Source organism: Marmota monax, unplaced genomic scaffold, assembly GCF_021218885.2.
Source record: "Marmota monax isolate L192 unplaced genomic scaffold, Marmota_monax_Labrador192_F-V1.1 WCK01_AAM20220418_F8-fsc00041, whole genome shotgun sequence".
Taxonomy (NCBI): domain Eukaryota; kingdom Metazoa; phylum Chordata; class Mammalia; order Rodentia; family Sciuridae; genus Marmota; species Marmota monax.
Window position 1 is genome coordinate 4,128,953 of NW_026695238.1, and position 23,454 is coordinate 4,152,406.

A 23,454-nucleotide genomic window follows, 5' to 3' on the forward strand; every position below is an offset into this window, starting at 1 on the left:
TTGTGATCTGATGTGGCCCACCAACACCCAGTCCTGGTTTTGGCCACATCAGCTTACCCAAGAGGCCAGTTTCTTCCCTGAGAGTTGCTGAGAAGATAGGCTGGGGCTGCTAGCCATTAGGGGAAAACTTTCCTGAAAGTGGAATCACGCAGAGAGAGGAAGATGTAGCTGAGTTGAAGAGAGTAGGATCAAAACCTGGGGTCCAGGCTGGGGATGTTGCTCAAGCGGTAGCGCGCTCGCCTGGCATGCGTGAGGCCCGGCCACATACAAACAAAGATGTTGTGTCCACTGAAAACTAAAAAAAAAAATATTAAAAAAACACACTCTCTCTCTTCTCTCTCTCTCAAAAAAAAAAAAAAAAACAAAACAAAAAAAAAAAAACAAAAAAAAACCCCACACACACCTGGGGTCCCTGCGTAAAGAAAACCTGTGTGTGTTTAAGCCAATATGAACCACTGGAAGGATCCTGATTAAAGAAACCCCCACTCCAATTTGAGCCAGCTGGGCTAGGGGATCTGTTTCTTGCACCCAAGAATAAACATGGTAGGAATAGTGACACCCATATATTTGTATCTATAGGCCCTGGCTCTTGGTTCCTATTTGTGAGTGGCAGTGTGATTGATCCAGATAACTTTGGGTCAGGCCATTTAAGGCCTTGACCAGTTTGTGGCCTCAGTGCTTAGTGGGATAGCAGGGCAGGGGCTCTGTCACAGTTGGGGCCTTATACCTGGAACCCTGTCCTGGTCAGCCCACCATATCTCTAAGTCCTTGAGATCAAAGTATTTAAAGATTAGGAAGGGACATTTCAAAAGCTTTTATTCTAAAATTTATTGGGAGAGCTGTGAAGAAACAAACATTGTACCTAAATATAAAGCAAAAAGTGAGTTGCCCTTGTTGCTGCTGATCTCTAAATTCGCTTTTCAGACAAACATATTGCTGATTCTTTGTGTATCTGTCCAGGAATTTCAATGCGTATACATTTCATGTGCATACTTTCCCCAGAAAAGGGTAGTTAAGCCATTCAACTTCCTAAAAAAAGATTGCTATTTAAGCTTAGTTACTCCCTAGATAGTGCCTTGTCTGGCTTGGCAGAAGCGTGGGGTGCTGTGGGCTAGGAACCAGCCAACTGGGAGAGGGGTAGAGGTCCCTTGGTAATAGGTCAGCTGAGAGCAGGGAGCTACTGAGGCCTGTGTAGAAGCTCAGAAAATAAATTCACCTACTTCTACTTTGCTTAGAGCTGCCCTGAATTTTTTAATTGAAGCAAATTAAAACTTCCCAAATATATTAGTTCACTTTCTGGATGATGGCACATGGCTCCTTCCCATCAGTGTTGTGGTCCTGAGGCCTTCCTGGCTTCTGGCCCAAAGCTATCCTTTATCACGGGACCTCTTTGCAAGTACTTTTCCTTAAACTGGGGGATCATGGCCCAACAATCGTCACTTATTTAGGGTGAATTGAGAAAAAGTGTGAAGTGGGAGAGCTGAAGGAGAAACATCTTCCAGTTCTTTGTGCTTCAGGTCTCTGTGAATGTCCTTGTTTTCTTCAATAATGCAAGAGTCTTCTGCAACCTCTGTGCAAAGGTGTTCTTTCTTTGATGGCCCAGAAGACAGGTATTATCAGGAGTAAAACCATTAGCATTCTTTAGTTTTATGCCTTACCAGGAGCAGGGACCCTGATGAATGTACCTTCTCCCTAGATCCTGCTATACTCTGAGCAAAGGTGACAGCTTTTTTTTTTTTAATGCCAGGCATTGAACCCAGAGGTGCTTAACTACTGAGCCACATCCCCAGCCCCCCAACCTTTTTTTAAAAAAATATTTTATTCAGAGACAGGGTCTCACTGGGTTGCTGAGGTCCTTGCTAAGTTGCAGAGATTGGCTTTGAACTGTTCCTTCTGCCTCAGCTTCCCAAGAGGCTGGGATTATAGGTGTGCACCACCGTGCCCAGCAGGTGACAGCTTTTACCACTGATGCTAAGCACAGGTGTCAGGAGATGCTCACCTTGCATATCCTGGACTTTCCCCAGAGATCGATTTGTCCATTCAGTCTGGCCTTTCCCCTCCCGCAAATGCTAATTGATTGCCTGGCCTCTGTCTGGCCTTGGGCTAGCTTGGAAGGGTACACAGTGGAAGTCTCCCAACTCCTAGACAGCAGTGGAGAGAAAGGATTGGCTCACTTGAAAATGTCTCACACCGGGCTGGGGTTGTGGCTCAGAGGTAGAGTGCTCGCCTAGCATGCACGAGGCACTGGGTTTGATCCTCAGCATCACGTAAATGTAAAATAAAGATATTGTGTCCACCTAAAACTTAAGAATAAATATTAAAAAAAAAAAAAAAAGAAAATGCATCACACCATGCTGCATCTTCTGTAGGAAGAAGGTGGAAAGGAATAAAATACATGTTTATATTTGCTTTTATTTGTGTAAGTAAATTCCAGAGTGATGAATAAAAAATAGATGTTAGGAGATGAAGAGGAGAACAAAGCATAAGGGATGGGGTGGTACTGAGGGTTTACATTTTTTATTTAAAAAAATAAAATGTAAACCCTCTGAATGTATTATAGATGCCAAAATTACATTTAAAAATTCATGAGACCCTATGGGATCTGTGGCCAGATGGAGTGGTAAGAACATTGATTCCCAAGACTTTCACAGCGGAGAGCAGGCTAGCTTGAAGGACCCTCTTTCTCAAAGGAGATGCTCTATCTTTGCAGATGAATCATTTCATGGGAGTGATGGTTGACCTTTTTCCTCATTCTTTGTCAAGATGCTGGGGATAGCTTTGAGAAGATCTTAACCAGATTGCTTAGCTGCAGTTGAAAATTCAGCCGTAGCTTTGTGCTGTAAGCTTTGCCCATCTCTGAGTGTGTGATGACAATATTTGTCATCTATCTACAGGGGTCATTGTGGCATGGTTGTGATATAGGAAAGGCACAGAAGTTTTATATCTGAAAGATCCAGGGTTATGTCTTAATATTGTGGCTCACTATTTAGCTAGGGCGAATAACTTACTCTGGCTCCCTCAACTACAGTGTGGGGATGAGACTAATCAATAACCCACCAAGTTCACAGAATCATTGAGTGCAATAATGTGCATGAAGTGCTGAATAAACCATAAATCATTAAATAAGCGCTGGTTAAAAAACCTGCCTGCTAGTTGCTACATGTCGCTTTGTTGCTTAGGAATGCCCCTTGTAATTGGAAGATGGAAAGCCTGCATCTTATTGCCCATGTGTTTATGAGTGGATATTTCCCCAGTATGCCTCTGGGGGAATCTCAGATGCTTCTGAGGACAGGAACGAGCCAGGGCATGTTTTCTTGGCCCATCCTTTGTCATTTGATCATTCTGGACCCCGGTGAATTCTCTTGTCCTCCACAAAGACATTCTTCAGTTTATTAGTTACTATAATTACATGCACACTTGTTTTCAGTTCCACAGATATTTACTGAGCTCTTCAGATAAGTCAGACTCTATGTGGAGATGATGTGGAGGGGTGATGAAAGGAAGAATGAGACGTGTCTGTTTTCAGGGAGCTTGGTCCAGGGGAAGGATGCCCTGGAGCTTGTGGTAAAGAATGGGGAAGGTTGAGGGAGGAGAATGTTCTCATAATGAATATTTTTGAAGATATTGGTCAGCATCCTTGAAGTTATTCACTGTACCCTGAAGGAGAAGTTGATCTCCATTTTGCAGGGGAGGAAGCTGAAGCTTAAGTTAATAAGTAATCTCACCAGAGGATGCTGGGGGAAAAAAGCTCTTAGGTCTAGAATGTCCCCCCTGGTTCATCTTCCAGTCCTTTTATATCTGTCCCCGGTGGTAACATCCTACCAGCAAAATATCATCACTTCATTCAAACATCCAGGCCGACCCATTCTTTCCTGCCCAGAGGTCTTTCCAAGGTTCTTCCTTCTGCCTGGAATGTTCTTCCCTCAGCTATTCCACCCTTCATTGGATGGCTAATTATTTCATTCCCTTAGGTTTTTGCTTAATTTTCACCTCCTTACAGAGGATATCCTGAGCTCTGCCACCTGAATATCCTCTGATGGGACTTTCCCTTCGTGGCACTTGCCTCATTTCATAATCATGTTTGCTTATTTGAGGCCTGTAAGCCGCCCGCTTTTTTCACCAGGTGTTTTTCACAACCCTTGGCATTGAGTATAGAGACAGTGTGAGACTCACTTTGTGCACTTGGGTGTGCATGAAAAATTAGTTTACAACATTTACAAAACAATCTAACTTATTTCAAGTCCCCATCTCATGGGGTTGACAGGACTCCCTGATGTCACTCTCTCCCTACTCTATATCTTGGGCAGCCTCCTTCTGCTTTACTGTCTTGGGAGGGCAAAGGGCCTGCTCCTCTACCCTTCCCCAGCTTCTGGCCAATTGCTGTGTCTCTTTTGCTAACCCACTTCATTTTTCTTCCCTCAAAATCTCTCTTGGTTTCCTAAGCCTTTGGCTCTGGGTGTGTGTGTGGGGGAGCAGAAAAACTGGTAGGCTGTTTCTGCTTTCCGTCTTACCCATCTTCCCTCTCCCCCCAACAACATTCAAAGCAGGTAACTTGCCCAGGAATAGGAGTAGAGGAGGAGCATGAAAGATGAGCAAGAGACTCCTATCTCAAAATGCCATGCTGGCCACAGAGACATTGGAAGAACAGGGCTGGAAGTTGGATTCTTCAGTGAAAGAAACTTCAGGGACAGTGGTGCTGTCTGGAGATTGGATTTCTGTCAAAGCTGAGTTCAGGTTTACTGCGGGACTTGTGGATTATAATGGGATAAATTACTGCAGAGTAACAACAATAGTAAATAATGAGTGACATTTACCGAGCACGTATTCTGTGCCAAGCATCGAACTGGTGTTTTATATATAGCATCTCTAACTCCAGAGTTTGGGCCCTTTCTCAGTGCCATGCCACCTCTCCCGGAAAACAAAGATCTTACTCACCACAGGCCAGTCAACAGCAAATGGCACTGGATTCTCTGCTTTGGGGAGCAGTGAGATACTTTCATCAAGAGCCTAAGAAACAACCCTGAGGCTTGTCACTGTCTTATAAAACTCTTCAGTCTGCTAATTTAGGGTTCCTGATGAAATATTGGTCTACTAGGGCTTGGGGCATAGCTCACTGGGTGGAGTGCTTGCTTGGCATGCACACGACCCTGGCCTCAACTTCCAGTACAAAAACCAAAAAACAAAACAAAACTGCTCTATTGGCCAAGCAATCTGTTTCTTGGAGGTCAAAACCATTCTGAATGTCACCTACCTACTTTGCTTTGCATGGTTGGCATCTTTAATATGGCTCTAAGACTTAGCTTACTGCTCTTATAAGCTAACTTTCACTTATTTTGTGTGTATACTTTATCATTTTTTCATGTTGCAAGTTATCTGAGGACTTTTGGGGGCTAGTGTCTCTTAATTTGTAGTAGTATTGCAACTAGCTAACATTTACTGAGCACATACTGTATCTGTTAGTCACTGTCCTAAGTCCTTTACACAGATGGGCTCATTTTATCTTCTCAGTAACCCCATTGTTATCCCATTTTACAGAAGGAGAATCTAAGACCCAGAGAGGGTAATAAATATTTTGCTCAAGGTCACACAATTATCTAGTAGCCAAGTAGGGCAATGAAGTGAGGCCACTTGTCTTCAGGCCCTTTCGTAGCAAAGCTACAGTTTCCTCAAAAAATGAACCTGAGAAGTTAGTGGTATATTACAGACATGAATGGCACGGATTTTTTTTTTTTGTGGGGGGGTTTCTGGGTATCAAACTGAGGCCTCATGCATTCATGCATCCCAGGAAAGTGCTCTACCACTGTGCCATATCCCAAGCCCTGTCATGGAAGGTTTAGTGGTTGTGGGAGGGCATCAAGACACGATGGTGGGGTGGTGGTATGCCATACAAGGTTAAACATTAGACAGGAAGTCATAATGCCTGGGCTCACTTCTTGGCCATGCCTCCTTGAGCCCTGGATCTTGGGCAAATCACTTAAACTTCCTGAGCCTCATTTTCTTCAGCTGTCAAATAGGATACTCTGCCCCAGGGCGGGTTGTGAGGGATCAACAAGAAAATGAGTATCAAAGTGGCTTGTGTGCTGGAAAAATCCGCCTCAATTTTGGGTGCTGAAGTATCATTTTTGTCAAGAGAGTGAAGGATGGGGATAACGAGGAATGACCTGGTAATCACAAGAGAGGCAGGGCTCCCTGGCCTATTGATAAGAGGGCCACTTTCTCATATCCTTTCTACCAGTGCCCTGATGTCGGTGCCACTCATGCCTGATTCCTGCTCAGCCTGTGACTTGGACTCAGAGTCCCTTCTCTGGGTCCATCAGCTAGGGGGCCTGTTTGTAAACTACAGCTATTTGAAGCTAGAAAGGAATTTATTAAAGGAATATTAGTATTTGGGGAAGGAACAGAGAGTCAAGAATCATGACCAGCCGTCACATGAGAAACAATGTTTCTCAGGCACACAAGCCTCTGCCACCATTGCTCAGGGAACAGCCACTTGGCTTTACTCCTCACCTGCTTGCAGAGGTGGACTCCCCATGCACATTGCTCACTTCTGCTTTCAGGTCTTACACTGGGGAGCCTGACTGGTGGGAACCCAGGTCAGTGTCTGTATTCTAGCTGCAAGGGAGTCTGGGAATGGGTTTTCTAGCTTCTACTTTGGGAAGAGAGGACTTACAATGTGTTACCAAAAATGTAAGAGAAGAGTTTCAAGGATTTTGGTGGCCACAGATGACAAATATCTGTTACAATGGCCTAGTTCCTATCATGTTGGATCCCAAGACAGTGATTTCAGGAAATGGCTGAGAGAGGAAACAATTCCAGAGGGCTCCAGGTCCATTTGTGAGGAACCCAGAGAATGGTGTGCTTGTGTCTCCAAATTTGAGTGGTAGGTTGGGGTGGGTCCAGCTCCATAGAGGACAGACCATGTGGGTGTCACATGTGCCAGACAAGCATCCTGGGGCTTCAGTATGCAGGGTGAGAAGTTTAAATCAGTCTGGACTATGAGGAAGGATGTGAAGGGGTAACTTCTGCTCTGAGCTTGGCTGTTTCTGGCTTCTGCCTTTGCTGTCACCTTTTCTGTCACCATCTGAGCATTTGACATACACCCTGAGCGGCCATCCTTTGTGCATACAAAGGACACTTTTGTCATAAAAATGAAGACCACATCAGGAAAACACTGTAGGGGGCTGACGAGTACGGAGAGAGGATACCAGGAGACCTGTGGCACGATGGAAGCATACATTATGTCTAATAGGAGGAGATGGTAGGAAACAAATGGGGGGGTGGTGGTGTCAGCATCTACGGCTCATTCTGCTCTGGAATGAGAGCCGAACTGGGGCTTCTAAAGTCTCTTCCACACTACACACCTGTAATCCTAGCCACTTGGTCAGCTTGAGCAATGTAGCAAGACTGTCTCAAAAAGTGAAAAGGGCTGAGGATATAGCTCAGTAGTAGAGCACCCAGGGGTTCAATCCCCAGTATCACAAATAAAAAAAAAAAAAGAGGCAAATAAATAAAATCCTTTCCAGGGGAGATTTTATTCCATCATCCCAGAGGGGCAGAGGATAGAGTAAGGAGCTTGTGAGGGTACTCTGGGTAGGGTAGGAGTCTCCAATGGGGCTCCTGGGAGAGAAGGACCTATGTTCAGCATACTCCCTGGGGTGGGATGGGGTTTTGGACAGATACAATATACAGGATATACAGGGCCGATACACCAGGGCTCCCAGGTTGGCAAGATCCCTGCATTCTGTCTCAGCATGAAGGTGGCTGTTGTCTGATTTTATAGGCTCTAAGAGAGGGGCCGGTCTATGATGTTGAGGGTAGATTGATGATCAGAGGGAACCTCCTGCAATATTTCCAGCAGGGGAGGGCTCCAGCGCTGTCGAAACTCTCTAAGGAAGTGAAATGACACACAGGGTAGACTTGGAATGAAGACATTTGGCTCAGAGGAGATGAAGGAGGGATAGAGTGAACTAGTTTGCTAGAGCTGCTGTAACAAAATACCATAAATGGAGTAGCTTAAAAAACAGACATTTACTGTCTCACAGAAGTCTGACATCAAGGCATCCATAGGGCTGGTTCCCTTTGAAGATGCTAGGGAAGGACAAGTTCCAGGGCCCTCTCCCAGCTTCTGCTAGTTCTTTGGCTCATGGTAGCATAAACTCCAGTCTTGACATGGTGTTCTCCCTGTGTGCCAGTGTCCAAATTTCCCCTTTTATAAGCATACTGAATAAGGAGTCCTTCCTACGCCACTGTAGCCCAGCAATGACTTTATTTCCAAATAAGGCACACTCTGAGGTACTGGAGGTTAAGACTGCAACATATAAATTTTGGGGAACACAAATTCAACCCCTGACAGATGGGTCTCACATTCTGAATTTTGGGACACAATTCACATTTGCCTTCTATGCCGTGACTGGCATCTTCTTTCAACTTCCTTCTCACCGTCCTGTGAACTGGGAGGGCAGTGGGAGGGCAGTGGATGGCCTGGAGCAGTTAAATGGCCATGCCTAGAACCTTACCTTCAGATTTGATACCTGAATCTGTCAGCAGCCTGCTTCCCAGTCATGAGATGGAGGTTAGCAAGCCTTCCAGAAACTCCCCCTAGCACCTGAAATGGGAATAAAATAGCTCACTGAGATGAGGCAGGGAGTGTGGAGGGGGCCCACCTAGGAGGGGGCCTCCTAGCACAGAGTGGCAAGCACAAAGCAAAGTGGGTGTTCAGTAGATCCTAGCACCCTTTCCTTCTTGCTCTTGGAAGGCTGTGCATGCAGAAGCCCTTTCCTTGGTTTGACAAGACCCTGAGGAGGGCAGGGGTCAGAAAAGTGCCCAAGGTCTCAGGACCTGTTCTTTCTTCCTCTCCACTCCCCTTGCTGATCACATTTGTTTGCTTCCCCTACTGGCTCTGGCCATTCCACTTTCTGCTCCCCATCAGTTCCACTCCCAGCTCTTCCTCTTCATTGTGTTTGTCCAGGAGATTCAGGAACGTGGCTTCAACAGATGTTTATCAAGGGACTGTTACATGGGTCTTGTTGTGATAGGTGTCCAGTTTCACAGACCCAGGGATGGTCAGATTGGGGTCCAGTAGCTCCTTCCAAAGGCCTTTGCCCTTGCAATATGATATGTGACTTCAGATGGTGCGGGTGTGTGTGTGTGTGTGTGTGTGTGTGTGTGTGTTTATGCTGTGGCCTTGAGTGGAAACTTAGCCGCAAAATTTGAGTTGCACAGAACTTTGGAACACTCCTGTTTCAGCTTCCTCTGGCTACAGATAGGGAAACCGAGGTCCAGGGAGGGGAGGTAATATGCCAAGGTCAAATGTTGGGTGGTGCAGGGCGCCAGAAGCCAGGCCTTTGAGGGTCATAGGCTGTACTGAGACTTAAAGGGAAAGTGGTGCGTGCTTCGGGGGTCAATGATCTATGTTCCCAAGGTTGAGGGACTTGCATTTGCGGAGGGGGTCGCTTTCAGAGTTCTGGAGCCAAGAGGAGACTAAAAGCAAGGTGGCGGAGCGTGTTTGGGGGATTGTGGGAATTTAGGGCCATGCACCCGCCCCCAGCAATGCGTGGGGCGCCTGGAAAAGGGGCGCGTGGGTAGGTGGGGTCCTGCGGGGGCCGGGGCGCCGGGCCTGGCCGGTCGGGGCGGGGTGAGTCACAGCCCGCCCGCTCCCATTGTGCGGCCCCGCGGCGGCGGCGGCGGCGGCGGCGGCGGCGGAGCCGAGCGCGAGGAGGTGGAGCCGCAGGCTGCGGGCTCCAGCGCCTGCGTCCGACAGGCCCGGCTTGCGCGGCGAGAGGCCGGACGGGAGCCCGGTGGCCGCGCCCCGGAGCGCATTGGGAGGGACATGGGGCGCGGCGGCCCGCCCCGGTCCCGCAGGCTCCGGAGCCCTCAGGTACCGCGGGCGGGACGTGGCCGCCAGGAGGGGCGGGGGCTCGGGCTGTCCCGGGAATGGCTGGGCCTGGAGGGACACTCCAGCCGGGTGAGGGGAGCCACCCCCGGGCGGGGGCCGTCAGCGCGAGCATCCTGACCCCGCCCTCCACCCCCAGGGCTCCCCACTAGGCCTCCGCAGCGCCCCCTTCTTCTCACCCGGGGTTCTGGTCCCTTGGTGAACTGGAGCCTCCCAAGCCGCCCGCCCAGCCATGGCCAACGGAGTGATCCCGCCGCCCGGGGGCGCCTCCCCCCTACCCCAGGTGACTGACGTTGGAGGGGAGGTGGGGGGAAGAGGGGCCGGAGGGACCCTGCTGAGGCATGGTGGTTCTCCTGTAGGCTCTGGGACCCCCATATGTGCTTATCTCTCTGGGCTGGTGGAATGGAGAAAGAGGGGTCTTTGATATTTTTCAGATCCGTGGCCCCCTTCCCTCCCAAGGCCTGGTTGCCTGCAGGGGATTAGGGGGCTGAGGGCTGTTGAAGATGGAGCCTGCTGGTTGACCCCGCCTCCAACTAGGGCATGAAGTTGGGGTGGGTGTGGGGCATTCACAGCCCAGGGGTCCTTAGGAGATGCTGTCTGGGCCTGCAGGTCCGGGTGCCCTTGGAGGAGCCCCCTCTAAGTCCAGACGTGGAGGAGGATGATGATTTGGGCAAGACCTTGGCTGTGAGCAGGTTTGGGGATCTCATCAGCAAGCCCCCGGCCTGGGACCCTGAGAAGCCCAGCCGCAGCTACAGCGAGCGGGACTTTGAGTGTGGGTAGCTTGGGGACCCCTAGTGTGGCTGCCCTCACCACCATCACCTTCATCACCACCATCACCGTGCTCACCTTCGGCTTGGTCACCTAGTGCCATCCTGTGCTGGACACTGTGCTGGACTCTGTGCTGGGCCACCATGCCATGTTAAGTCATTCTGCCTTTCTCACCCACCACCTATTCACCTGCCAGGGAAGCAGGGGCCCAGACCAGGGAAGATGTAGGGAGATGGGCCTGAGGCCTCACTCAGTGACCTTCATCTTCCCCTTTGGCCCTGCTCACCCTCCTCTCTGCCATGTGGTGACCCCTCTCAGCTCCTCCTATGCGTCCTTGCTGTATCACATCTTCCCCGACCCGAGGCTCTCTTTTGTGACCTTCCCTCTCCATCACTCCTGACCCCCACTCTGTCAGGCCTCATCAATGATAGGAGCATGGACACAGATGTTGGGGGGAGCCAGGCCCTGGAGGAAGGACTAGGGTGCCCTCCTTTGAGGCCTTGAGCTAGAATAAGGTGTGTGCCCCTTGGGCAGGGAGGCTCCCCTGCTGATGCGGGGGCCTCACCAGCTCTCCTGCACCCCTAGTTCACCGGCACACATCCCATCACACCCACCACCCGCTCTCAGCGCGCCTGCCTCCACCACACAAGCTGCGGCGACTGCCCCCCACCTCTGCCCGGCATACCAGGAAGAAGGGGAAGAAGGAAAAGACCTCTGCTCCTCCCTCTGAGGGGACTCCCCCCATCCAGGAGGAGGGGGGAGCTGGAGCAGATGAGGAAGAGGAGGAAGAGGAGGAAGAGGAAGGGGAATCTGAGGTAGAACCTGTGGAGCCCCCACCATCAGGGTCTCCACAGAAAGCCAAGGTAGGGACCTGCCACTTGAATGAGGGGTGGCTGTTCAGGGAAGGTGCACAAAGGATGGAGGAAGAAGGGTGGGGGCTAGTGCTTGCTGAGTGGTGAGTTGGGCCCAGGGCACATCTGTCTATCCACAGTTCTCCATTGGCAGCGATGAGGATGACAGTCCTGGCCTCTCAGGGAAGGCTGCTCGCACCAAGCCCCTGCCCTCGGTGGGACCACGCCCTGACCAGAGCCCCCAGCCTTCGCTCAGGTACTGGCCTCAGCCCCATTCAGCAGGCTCTAGCCCAGCCCAGAGTAGTTAGGCACAAGGCTCTTGATAGTCACCTCCTTCCTAACCCTGAGGAGTGTCCCCAGGTGTGACCCAGAGAGGAGGGAAGGTGGGGAGCATTATATGTCTCCATAGTTTACAAGGGGGAGAGAATAAGAGAAGACAGGAAAGAGCAGAGCCAAGAGTTGAGTCCTCTAGGCCTGAGGTGTCAGAAAGGAGAGGACAGGGTACAGGCAGGAGGAGGAGGGCTGGCCTGATGGGTGAGGGAGGCCTGTGTCCGGTGCCCAGGTGTCTACTCCAGGCCCCCCAATTGGAGAATGTACTGGAACCCACTAGCCTGCTCATCTCCTTGGCCTTGCCCTGTTAAGTCCAGGGTGCATGTTGTTTTCTCAGCTCCCCCAGTACCCGGGCCCGGGCCTCCCGAGTCACTGCTGAGAAGACCCGGCCCTGGAGCCCATCAGCCAGTTATGATCTGCGGGAGCGACTGTGTCCAGGCAGTGCCCTGGGTAATCCTGGTGGTCAGGAGCAGCAGGTGCCCACTGATGAGGCAGAGGCCCAGATGCTGGGCTCTGCAGACCTGGATGACATGAAAAGTGAGTGACACCCCATGGTAGTCCTTGCTGCCCACTCCCACAGGCTCCCAGCCTGCCAGGGACCTTGAAGAGGCTTGTGTTCTCCCCCACCCAGGGCTGAGTCCTCTCTGCAGTGTTCCTGTCTGCTGGAATGTGACCAATGACAGGGAGCTCACTACCTTACCAAGCCATCTCTTTGATTGCCAGAGCTGAGATTTCCATTTGTGACACCTTTGGTTCTGATTCTGTCCTCTGAGTCACCCCTGAAATAAGGCACCCTCTCTCCCTGTGGCATTTGAGGACATCATTATATTCCCTTCTCCCAAGGCCCTTCTTCTCAGAGAAAACTCTGAACCCCTTCTTCTTACCCCCTGCAGACCAGCTCTTTGAGCCTGAATCAGGCTGCCAGGCCCCTTCTCCTCCCTGAGCCAGGACCTCTGTCAGTCCTGTCCCACCACCCTTGGCTGGTCCTGGCTGTGATCTCTGTACATTCCTTCCATCTTATCAGTGCCCTGGCTTTGGTGCCACCTGTCATCACCCATGGGGCTCTGTGCCCAGACCAGGGGCATCACTGGCCCCGCCCTCCTTCTCTTCAGAACCACTGGATGTGTTTGCGGGGGCAGGGTAGGGTAGGGCTTTGAGCTCAGTACGTCATGGAAAGTTGCCAGGGCCTGAGGACAGGGACAGGAACAATCCGATGGCAGCAGTAGCAGCGGCAGTGGCAGCAGGATGGGGGGGGGGGTATGGGGAGGGCGTGTTTACAGACCCAGGGTGGGGGCTGGAATCATCAGGGAGAAGGCTTGGGGACGTGAGGAGTTGGGGTCAGGAGGCCTCGCTACCTCCAGCTCTGCCTGGACAAAGACCACTGCTGCCCAGGCTCTCACTGTTGGGAGAACCCAGGATCTGGGAGGGAGCAGGGGCTGAGGCCTTGGCTGCGGGGGAATGACGAGCCTGCTGGAGGAGGTCATGGAGCCCAATGGGGCACTGAGCCCTGGGCCTAGGAACACTGAGAGCCACAGTTCTGGGAGGAATCCAGCCCCCAGCCCTCGAGACTTGCTGGCCTCAGAGGACTTAGAGATGTTTGTGCTGGACTTTGAGGACTATGGCCTGTGGGAGCCCACCAGGGGCCAGGAGAGCCCCATGGCAGGGGCACCAGCTGGTGAGTAACTGGATGGCCAGCTTGTCCCCAGCTGTTGGCCTGGGAAAGGGCAGGCAGAAACATATCCTGCTGGGGTGTGTATCCATGGGGCATGGGTGCTAGGAAGTGTTGAGGGCTTGGTGCCTAGGGACTGGTGTCAGTTATAGGGCCCCCTGGGGAGGAAGTGGCAGGGACCAGTAGGTCCAGCTGGGGATATGGACTGAGTTAGGGTCCGATTTTTTGTGTGACTTGGCCAGTGGTTCTCTTTGTGATTTGGGGTTAACCATCTTCCCCCTTCCTGTCAGTCTCTTTATCCATGAAATGGCCACATCAGATGATGTGGTCCTCGTAGTGTGTCCTCTTGGTGACTGTCACCCTCACCAGGTAGACTTGTTGGGCAGAGCAGAGGGTTGGAGTCTGTAGTGCGTGACTTTAAGGTCTGAGCTGGACGTGTGGGACCACCAGCCCACTTTCTGTGCAGGTCACCGCCTGGAGGACAACCCTGGTGTGCGGCGGCACTTAGTGAAGAAGCCGTCCCGGACTCAGGGAGGGAGGGGCAGCCCAAGTGGCTTGGCCCCCATCTTGCGCAGGAAGAAGAAGAAGAAGAAGCTGGACAGGAGGCCTCACGAGGTGCAGGGGCCTGAGGGCGTGGCCTGGGGCTTCCTCACCTGCTCTGCCTGGAGCCTTCTTTCTCTTCTTCCCTGCCCTTCCCTGGAGTGACATTTCCCATGCCACCCTGTCCCACCTGGCAGCCCCTAGGCTCTCACCCCTGTCTTCTACCTCAGGTATTTGTGGAGCTGAACGAACTGATGCTAGACCGAAGCCAAGAGCCCCACTGGCGGGAGACAGCCCGCTGGATCAAGTTTGAGGAGGACGTGGAGGAGGAGACGGAGCGCTGGGGGAAGCCCCACGTGGCTTCCCTCTCCTTCCGCAGTCTTCTGGAGCTCAGGAGGACCATTGCTCAGGGTAGAGATCCTGAGGCCTGCCCACCTCAAGACCACAGCCCATGCCAGACTGCCCAGTACCCTGGGCCTACTCCCTGGAGCTCAGGGCCAAGGCAATGAGATCTGGCCACCACTTTGGGGTCATGGAATCCAATTGCCTCAGCCACTCATAATCTTGAGGGGCTGGACCTATTGGTATCTAATACTATACCTGGTGACCAGTGGATGTTCCCAAGGAAGGGGAAGTTGAATGCTGCAAATTCATGGAAGTCTTTCCTTCCTTGGTGAGGAGGGGCCTGCCTGCTTCTGTGCTCGGCTTTCACACCCCTTCACCAGCCAGCCCGTGGCCACAGGGGACCATGTATCTGCCTGAATGCATCGGGTACTTACCCAGCACACATGCTTGCCCTGTGGGGCAAGTTAGCATGGGAGGTGGTCTCCTATCTGACAGGATGTGCCCCCTCCACCTGTATTCCTAGGAGCGGCCCTCCTGGACCTGGAGCAGACCACCCTGCCGGGCATTGCGCACCTAGTGGTGGAGACTATGATTGTGTCTGATCAGATCCGGCCAGAGGACAGAGCCAGCGTCCTGCGTACTCTGCTGCTAAAACACAGGTGCAGGCAGGGCACCTGGGGGCGGGTCTGGTTCAGCACAGGCTCTTTTGAATGACTCTCACCTCTGCTTGAATACCAGAAGTGATAGGGAGCTCATTCTCTTTCCATCTTTCTGTAGTTCCAACCGATAGAAAGTTCTTCCACTGAGACAGAAGAAATGGAGGCCCTGATCTTCCCACTTCTTACCTCCTTGTGACCTCAGTCTGCCATGAGCCTCTTCTAACCCACCTTGTCCCCCTTCTCCAGCCATCCCAATGATGACAAGGACAGTGGCTTTTTCCCCCGAAACCCATCGAGCTCCAGCGTGAACTCAGTCCTGGGGAATCATCATCCAACCCCCAGTCATGGCCCCGACGGTGCGGTGCCTACCATGGCTGATGACCTGGGGGAGCCAGCCCCACTCTGGCCACATGATCCTGATGCTAAGGAGGTCAGTGGCCTTGCTCTGACTTGGGCTGGGGGACTGAGAGGACATCCAGTTTGAGTTGAGGTTGTCGACAGCTTCATTGAGCAGGTTGGGAAGATCCTGGTTTGGCACTGTGCTAGGCATGCTGGGGACCTGGAGGTGACATGCATGACGGTTTCCTGTGATGGAGACATGGGGTAAAATGCCATGATGTGGCAGATCCATGGCCTGGTTCCTTCTGAATGTGTAGCCACAATACCAATGGTCCCTGTCTGGGCTGGGAGGGAGAACATGCAGCCCAGATCCAGGGCTGGAGTGAGGGATGGGAGGGCCTGCCACGGCCTCCGGTCTGGGTCCCAGCCCTATTCCAGTTCTGCGTCCTCAGAAGCCCCTGCACATGCCTGGGGGAGATGGTCACCGGGGGAAAAGCCTGAAGCTGCTGGAGAAGATCCCTGAAGATGCTGAGGCCACCGTTGTGCTCGTGGGTGAGCAGCGTTGGGTGCTGGGGGGCAGGGCCCTCCCTGTGGCCTGCTGGTCTTGAGCTCTGGCTGGAGGCTGTTATCTCCAGCCCTTTCTTTCCCCATCTCCCTCCTGTTTCCCATCTTGCTAGTCCATTTAGCAACGTTGTGAGAATTAGAAAAAAGCACCCTTATTTAATATTTGTAATTTCCATCTATTAGCAAGTTGTAACAAATATATAAGTGCTTGAGTTAATAGGGTCTTGTAGATTGGTGTTTCTTTGTGCAGTGTGCAGTCTGTTCCACTGTGCATAAAAGCCCCAGATCCCCCACGAGGGCCTGCACTGACTGCTCCCCTTTGCCCAGCACCTCTGCCTTCCTCTTCCCCCAGGCTGTGTGCCTTTCTTGGAGCAGCCAGCAGCAGCCTTTGTGCGGCTGAGTGAGGCTGTGCTCTTGGAGTCTGTGCTTGAGGTCCCTGTGCCTGTCCGCTTCCTCTTCGTGATGCTGGGGCCCAGCCACACCAGCACCGACTATCATGAACTGGGGCGCTCCATTGCCACCCTCATGTCTGACAAGGTGGGCTCTGCACCCCCCAGGCTGGGATTGTAGGCCTATTTCCCTGGGCCCTGCTTGTTCTCTCAGTGCCCATGGAGGCAGGGGTGCTGAGGCCCCTTGCAGGTAGAGGCCCTGCTTGGGACTGTGGTTAGCCCATGGTAGAAATTGGATCCCTGGGCTGGGGCTTGGCGGGAGAGGAAGCCCAGACCTTGAGGTGTCAGATGTAACAAAGACTTGAATGGGAGGGCTGGTTGTACTGGTCTTTGCTGTGTTTCTCCTGGGCTTGGACAGGAAGGTCCTTTAGCCAGGGTGGTGTTCAGAATGTACCACCCCAGTCAGAATGGTTCAGGAGGCCCTGTTCTGCCCTGCGTTACTGCTTTAGTTGTTATGTGTGGAAAAGTCTAGAGGCCCTGAGGAGAACAGAGGGCATCCGGGGAGTTCAGAGCAGCGCTACTCACAGGCCTGCAGGGACGAGTGCCGATATTTTGATAGCCGATATTGCCGGACTGGCCCTGTGTCCGTGGCTGCTGTCCACCCTGCTCCTGGCTGTGTGATCCAACACCTCCTCCCTGGAGCCCTCCACCAAAGTCCTCCTCCCTCTTCCCTCCTGTCGCCCCAGCTGTTTCATGAGGCTGCCTACCAAGCAGACGACCGGCAGGACCTCCTGAGCGCCATCAGTGAGTTCCTGGATGGCAGCATTGTGATCCCACCGTCCGAGGTGGAGGGCCGTGACCTACTGCGCTCCGTGGCTGCCTTCCAGCGGGAGCTGCTGAGGAAGCGCCGAGAGCGCGAGCAGACCAAAGTGGAGACGACCACCCGGGGCGGCTATGTGGCCCCTGGGAAAGGTCAGACCCGTGACACACCCTCCCCAGAGCCAGGGCCTGCACCAGACCTCCGCCCTGTCCTGACTACCCCAGTCCTTCCTGCCTGCTTGGGTTTCCCAGCCCTGACCCCACATCCCAGGCTGTGCAGCCTGAGCCTGGGGCCTCCAAGCTGGAGGGCGTGGTCTGCGTTCCAGTAGCCTCTTGTTCCCCAGAGCTGTCTCTGGAGTTGGGAGGCTCTGAGGCAACCCCTGAAGATGACCCCCTACTGCGGACGGGCTCGGTGTTTGGGGGGCTTGTCCGGGACGTGAAGCGGCGCTACCCACACTACCCCAGTGACCTGTGGGACGCCTTGCACTCCCAGTGTGTGGCTGCTGTGCTCTTCATCTACTTTGCGGCCCTCAGCCCTGCCATCACTTTTGGGGGCCTGCTAGGTAAAGGGGGGAGTTGGGGCTCCTGTGGTCACTTTGGGGGGCTGAGGTCACCTGCAGAGTTTCTGGGCTGTGGTGTCCTAGGGGTTACTTTAGGGAGCTGATAGAGGAACTAGAAAGATGTGACCACCTTTGGGAGCTGCTGGGTCAGCGAATCCTAGGGATCACTTTTGGGGGGCTATAAAGGGAGGTGGCAGGAGAGTTATAAAGGGTGATCACCTTTGGAGAGGTGGAAGGTGACTGGGAAGAATGAGGGTGGAGAGGGGGCCTTGTGTATCACTCTGGGGGCCACTCTTCTTTTGCTGGGGTCACCAGTTTATGATAAGCTAGAAGAGGAAGGAGGCAGGTATAAAGAGCCAGGCTAGAGCCTCCCCACTGTCCACTGCCCACCCAGGAGAGAAGACCGAGGGCCTGATGGGAGTGTCAGAGCTGATCGTGTCCACAGCTGTGCTGGGTGTCCTCTTCTCTCTATTGGGTGCCCAGCCACTGCTGGTGGTTGGCTTCTCTGGGCCACTGCTTGTCTTTGAAGAAGCCTTCTTCAAGGTACATCTCTGCTCTCCCCAGGGCGGCCTGCCCCCCACTGTGCCTCTTTCCCTCCTCTCTCCTTTGGAGTCTACCACCTTCTTATCCTGCTGAGGACAGATGTCCTGTGGGTGACTGCCACATCTCTGCCCTAGTTCTGCCGCGCCCAGGATCTGGAGTACCTCACTGGCCGGGTGTGGGTTGGCCTCTGGCTGGTGGTCTTCGTTCTTGCCCTGGTGGCCGCTGAGGGCAGCTTCCTGGTCCGCTATATCTCGCCTTTCACCCAGGAGATCTTTGCGTTCCTCATCTCGCTCATTTTCATCTATGAGACCTTCCACAAGCTCTACAAGGTGGGGGTCAGGATGGGGTGGGTGGAGTAAGCCTGGCAGAACCCCAGGGAGTGGCAGGGGGCAGGTTTGGAGTTTGGGGGCAGGGGAACAAGGAAAGGGGCTCTGCTGGGTGTTGGCGTGGGAGGATCAGGGACACCCTTAAGGGAAGGAGGTGAGACCCTGAGGATGCCAGTTATACCCCGAGAAACTGGAGGCTTAGTGATGTGCATTTACCTGCACAGGTGTGTGATGGAGTTGAGGTACTGACAGCACTAAGAGGCTGCATGTCCTTGGGTCACCTTTTGTAGGGGTGTGTGTGTGTGTGTGTGTGTGTGTGTGATGCTGGAAGTCTATGGGTTATTGCTGTCTGCTCAGGTGTGTGAGAGGGCACCCCCTCTTTCACAGGTGTACTGAAGGTAATGACATTGGGTTCACCTGCCCAAGTGAGTGGTAAGGTGTCCTTGTTGTGCACACACAGGTATTCACAGAGCACCCGCTGCTGCCATTCTACCCCCCTGAGGAGACCCTGGAGGCTGGCCTGGAGCCAAATGGCAGTGCACTGCCCTCCACTGAGGGACCGCCTGGCCCCAGGAACCAGCCCAACACGGCTCTGCTGTCCCTCATCCTCATGCTTGGGACCTTCCTCATTGCCTTCTTCCTACGCAAGTTCAGGAACAGCCGCTTCCTGGGTGGCAAGGTGCATGGCGGCTGGGTGTAGTGCCCTCCCCAAAGGTTCCTCAATGCCATGCTGTACTCTAGAGATAGGCTGCGTCCCTCTCCCTTCCCCAGCCAACCTATGGACTCACACCAAGTCTGGGCAGCCCTGGCACCCCATTAGGAGCCTCATCATGAATTTTTTCACTGTTCCCCCAGAGAAGTTTCATAAAGATGATAATGCTCTCCTGGGTGCAGTTGGCACCCATGGGAGCGGATCAGAGAGACAGGGGAACTTCTGGCTTCTGGAAGGGAATGGGAGGGGTGGGAAGCCAGAGTCTACAGACGCTCACTCCACCACTGCTCCTGCAGGCTCGCCGCCTTATTGGGGATTTTGGCATCCCCATCTCCATCCTGGTGATGGTCCTGGTAGACTACTCCATTACAGACACCTACACACAGGTGGGTGAGCCCTGTCCCTGCTGCATCTGGTTCTCACCCAGGGCCAGGACCATGACTCATTTCCACTGTCCCTGGGTCAAAAGCAGGACTGGTCTCCTAGTAGAACAGTGACCTGTTGTGGCCATGTTGGGAGGGTGGGGCTGGGGTTCCAGGAGCAGGTTCAGGTTCCAGGTTCCAGGTCCAGGCAAGAGAGGAATCCTGAGGAGCAGGTGTGGGCTGGGGCAGGATGACAGGTCTCCCTGTGGCAGGTCTGCTGACTGCTCCTGCGCTCTAGAAGAAGGTATTTCATTTCCCTTCCCGCTACTGGATCCCTGGAAGGACCGAGACTTTGGAGAATATAAAGTGAATTTCCCCATTCCCCAAAGTTCTGGTACTGGGGACACAGAGCTTGGCAGAAACAGCTATTCCGTGGGCTTCCTGTATGGGGAGGCTGGCTGTGTCTCTAAGCCCAGTCTTCTTTCCTGTTTTGCAGAAGCTCACCGTGCCCACAGGGCTCTCGGTGACCTCCCCACATAAGCGTACATGGTTCATCCCACCCCTGGGCAGTGCCCGCCCTTTCCCACCCTGGATGATGGTGGCAGCTGCTGTCCCTGCCCTCCTGGTCCTCATCCTGATATTCATGGAGACACAGATCACAGCGTGAGAGGACTGGGGGCACTGGGAACAGGGGAGAAAGGGAGAGCCAGGGCCAGGCTCCTTGGATTGGTGTCAAGGTTAAAGTGGGGCATCTTGTCGGTCTGGGGGCAGCAGGAGATATGGCAGGCCTTGAGGAGGAGCATGTCGGAGCTGGCAGGGGTGTGGAAGAGGGGGGTTTGTGGGGATGTGGGGTAGGGGTGGGGCATGGGGGGTCTGGACATGGTTCTCATGGGTGGTTTGATGTGATACATGTCTTTCGCCACCACGGTTTGCATGGAGGCACTTGACAGTCCTCAGAATGCTCTGGCAGGATGTTCTGTCACCCGGGGATGCTCACATGTATCTCATTTGGGATAAACCAAAATAATGTGGTGAGATCTGGCATCTGGCTTTTGTGATGTTTTAAATATTCACAGTATGAGAATTTGGCTCAAATTTGCTGCAATGTGAGAACTTCTATTTGGGAACTTGAAAGAGGAAGCTGGCAGGTCCCTGGGAGAAATGTGTCTGCACATCCCTCCCTCACATTCCTGTCCTTGTGTGTGTGTGTGCTGGGCTGTGCCTGTTGCAGGTCCCCTGGCCAGCCATCCCTGTTCCCCTCCCCCTGCAGGCTCATCGTCAGTCAGAAGGCCAGGAGGCTGCTCAAGGGTTCTGGCTTTCACCTTGACCTGCTGCTGATTGGTTCCCTGGGTGGTCTCTGTGGGCTCTTTGGGTTGCCCTGGCTTACAGCTGCCACCGTCCGCTCTGTCACCCATGTCAATGCGCTGACAGTGATGCGCACTGCCATAGCACCTGGTGACAAGCCCCAGATTCAGGAGGTGCGGGAGCAGCGCGTCACCGGGGTGCTCATCGCCAGCCTCGTGGGTGAGAGCCCAGCCTTCCCTGCAGACCTGCCTTGGGCCCTATGGCCTACAGTCCTCTCTGTCCCAGGTCTGACCAGGTCGCCTCTGAATCTGCAAATATGTCACATCTGGCTGTTCCTCTGACTCCCAACCTATCTCTCACCTTGTCAGCCCTTTCTTGAGCCCCTTCCTAGTTCTTTGTCCTGTTCCATCTTCTGTTCATGTGGCCCAGCTGACCTGTCAGGGGGTCCATGTCCCATTGTTCCCAGGCCCATCTGTCTTCATGGAGGCTGCCTGAGGGGTCAGGCAGGCCTGTGTCACCTCTTCCAGGCCTGTCCATTGTCATGGGAGCTGTGCTGCGGCGGATCCCACTGGCTGTGCTCTTTGGGATTTTCCTGTACATGGGTGTCACATCTCTGTCTGGTATCCAGTTGTCCCAGCGTCTGTTGCTCATCTTCATGCCGGCAAAACACCATCCAGAGCAGCCCTATGTGACCAAGGTCAGGCCAAGAAGCATGGAGGTGGGGAGAAGGGGTGATGGGGCAAGGATCTGGAGAGATCCCTGGGCCAGAAATGGACAGGGTGAGTATGAAGGATCACTTGGGTCTTGGAGCAAGGTTCCTAGGTGTGGGTGGGAGCTGACTGGGGCTGCTGGGTGGTGAGGCCCGATGCCTGTTCCTCCAGGTGAAGACATGGCGGATGCACCTGTTTACCTGCATCCAGTTGGGCTGTATTGCCCTGCTCTGGGTGGTCAAGTCCACAGCGGCCTCTCTTGCCTTTCCCTTCCTGCTGCTGCTCACGGTGCCTCTGAGGCGTTGCCTTCTGCCCCGGCTCTTCCAGGACAGGGAGCTGCAGGCGGTAAGGAATGGTGGTTTGGGGTAGCAGGCTTAGTGTGAATGGGCATTGGAATCAGATACTTGGGTTCCAGTCTCTCCTGAGCCACCTGCCAGTTTGTATGACCTTAGCCAAGTTAGCTTCTGAAATCTCATTTTCATCTGTATAATGGGGCTGATAACAGATTCTACCTTACATGACTGTTGGAAGGATTAAATACTAATCTAGATAAAGCACTTGGCATGATGGTTTGGTGCAAGAGTAAACACAGGGCTGCTGTGGGCAGCATGTGCCCTGAACAAAAGCGCACCGCTGAGGGATGTACAAGTGGGGGTGGCATGGTGCTGAGGTCCATCCTGAGCCCTGTTTTGTTGGCAGAGGAAGGGACATCTCTTTGCAATTCATCCATACTTAAACATTGCATGTAGAGGTGCTGCAGGAACTAGAAGTGGCCCTAGGAAAGAATTTCACATGTAGTATTTGCCATCATGATGATTATTATTACTAGGAGATACTTAGTAATCTGGGGAGTGACCCACAGATTTTGGTCAAGGGAAATGCTTCAACTTGGGGTTATGGTCCCTTCAGAGAGTGAAGCTGGGGAAGATCTGGGAGCAAGGAGGGCTTGTGGGTGAAGGAGGGTATGGGGAGTTGTTTCCCTGACCAACCCTGTGTTCCTTTCCACAGTTGGACTCAGAAGATGCCGAACCAAACTTTGATGAGGATGGCCAGGATGAGTACAACGAGCTGCACATGCCCGTGTGACCCTCTGGGATGGTGCCCCTTACAGACCCTACCTTAGTGATCAGCACCAGGGCCCCCGACAGAGCTCAGCACCAGGGCCAGGGATATGCCTGGAGCTATGACTGATGCCAGGCCAGAGTGGCCCTCTGACTTCAGCCCAGGACCTTGCACAGAGCAGACATGCACAGGCTTTCAGCTCATTATAACCACACTCCTTGTCTTGTGTCTGCCTCACTTTCTTGGTGCCATCTCTGGTTTCTCAGTCATATTATCCATCCGGAAGAATCAGAAGAATTCTATTATCTGGGTCATCAAAACCTGGGAGAGGTTTAAGGCAAGGACAAAGTCCTTGAGGTGAAAGGGGAGAATCAAGACCACAGAAGGTCAGAGCTGGGCCTTATCATCCCTGCCTCAGGCCCCCTCAAGTACAGCTGAGGAGCAGGAGGCTCAAGGTCTGCTCAAGGTCACATGCCCTGCATAGAAAGGGGGAGGAGTGGAGGGAAGAGGGAGGTGGTTGCTTCACTTTAGCCTCTAGGAAAATTAGAGCATCTCTAATGGCTGTGAGTCTACAAAGAAGAATGGAAATGTTTATCTTCTTTTCCTGCTCCCTGGCATTCTTGGGGGACAGACAGCCGCCCAATCTCCTAGACGCCAGAGTGGTGCTGAATTGGGGATCCCTTGGACCATTTTAGTCTCCAGGCTTAAA

The 23,454-nt window shown here is 53.1% G+C and overlaps 1 protein-coding gene and 1 long non-coding RNA gene across 4 annotated transcripts; one reads left to right on the plus strand and one right to left on the minus strand.

Moving 5' to 3' along the window:
• Window positions 1–7,525: 7,525 nt before the first annotated feature.
• LOC131423986 (uncharacterized) lies at window positions 7,526–10,142 on the minus strand. Its single transcript, XR_009226287.1, has 3 exons — window positions 10,072–10,142; window positions 8,517–8,605; window positions 7,526–7,886 (listed from the first exon to the last, which is right to left on the minus strand). It is a non-coding gene; the product is annotated as an uncharacterized LOC131423986 (long non-coding RNA).
• Window positions 9,749–22,973, plus strand: Slc4a3 (solute carrier family 4 member 3). Of its 3 annotated transcripts, XM_046439884.2 has the most exons (23): window positions 9,749–9,877; window positions 10,032–10,175; window positions 10,502–10,664; window positions 11,246–11,523; window positions 11,652–11,767; window positions 12,179–12,378; window positions 13,977–14,125; window positions 14,281–14,461; window positions 14,919–15,054; window positions 15,301–15,484; window positions 15,846–15,945; window positions 16,310–16,494; window positions 17,093–17,318; window positions 17,510–17,728; window positions 18,120–18,268; window positions 18,403–18,597; window positions 19,055–19,273; window positions 19,603–19,692; window positions 20,165–20,331; window positions 20,939–21,192; window positions 21,501–21,670; window positions 21,855–22,028; window positions 22,692–22,973. In XM_046439884.2, exons 2-23 carry the CDS (start codon window positions 10,125–10,127, stop codon window positions 22,767–22,769), a joined length of 3,684 nt encoding a protein of 1,227 aa, XP_046295840.1. In that variant the 5' UTR covers window positions 9,749–9,877; window positions 10,032–10,124; the 3' UTR covers window positions 22,770–22,973. The 3 variants fall into 3 exon arrangements, with proteins under 3 accessions (XP_046295840.1, XP_046295841.1, XP_046295842.1); XM_046439885.2 differs by lacking the exons at window positions 9,749–9,877; window positions 10,032–10,175; window positions 10,502–10,664 and adding an exon at window positions 10,684–10,810; XM_046439886.2 differs by lacking the exons at window positions 9,749–9,877; window positions 10,032–10,175; window positions 10,502–10,664; ... (1 more) ...; window positions 11,652–11,767; window positions 12,179–12,378 and adding an exon at window positions 13,142–13,516.
• The last annotated feature ends 481 nt before the right edge of the window (window positions 22,974–23,454 follow it).

Coding starts and splice junctions, on each gene's coding strand:
- Slc4a3 (XM_046439884.2), top strand. CDS start 10,125: ATGGCCAACGGAGTGATCCCGCCGCCCGGGGGCGCCTCCCCCCTACCC. Junction 14,126..14,280: donor TGGACAGGAGGCCTCACGAG/GTGCAGGGGCCT, acceptor CTTCTACCTCAG/GTATTTGTGGAGCTGAACGA. Junction 15,946..16,309: donor GGCCACCGTTGTGCTCGTGG/GTGAGCAGCGTT, acceptor CTCTTCCCCCAG/GCTGTGTGCCTTTCTTGGAG.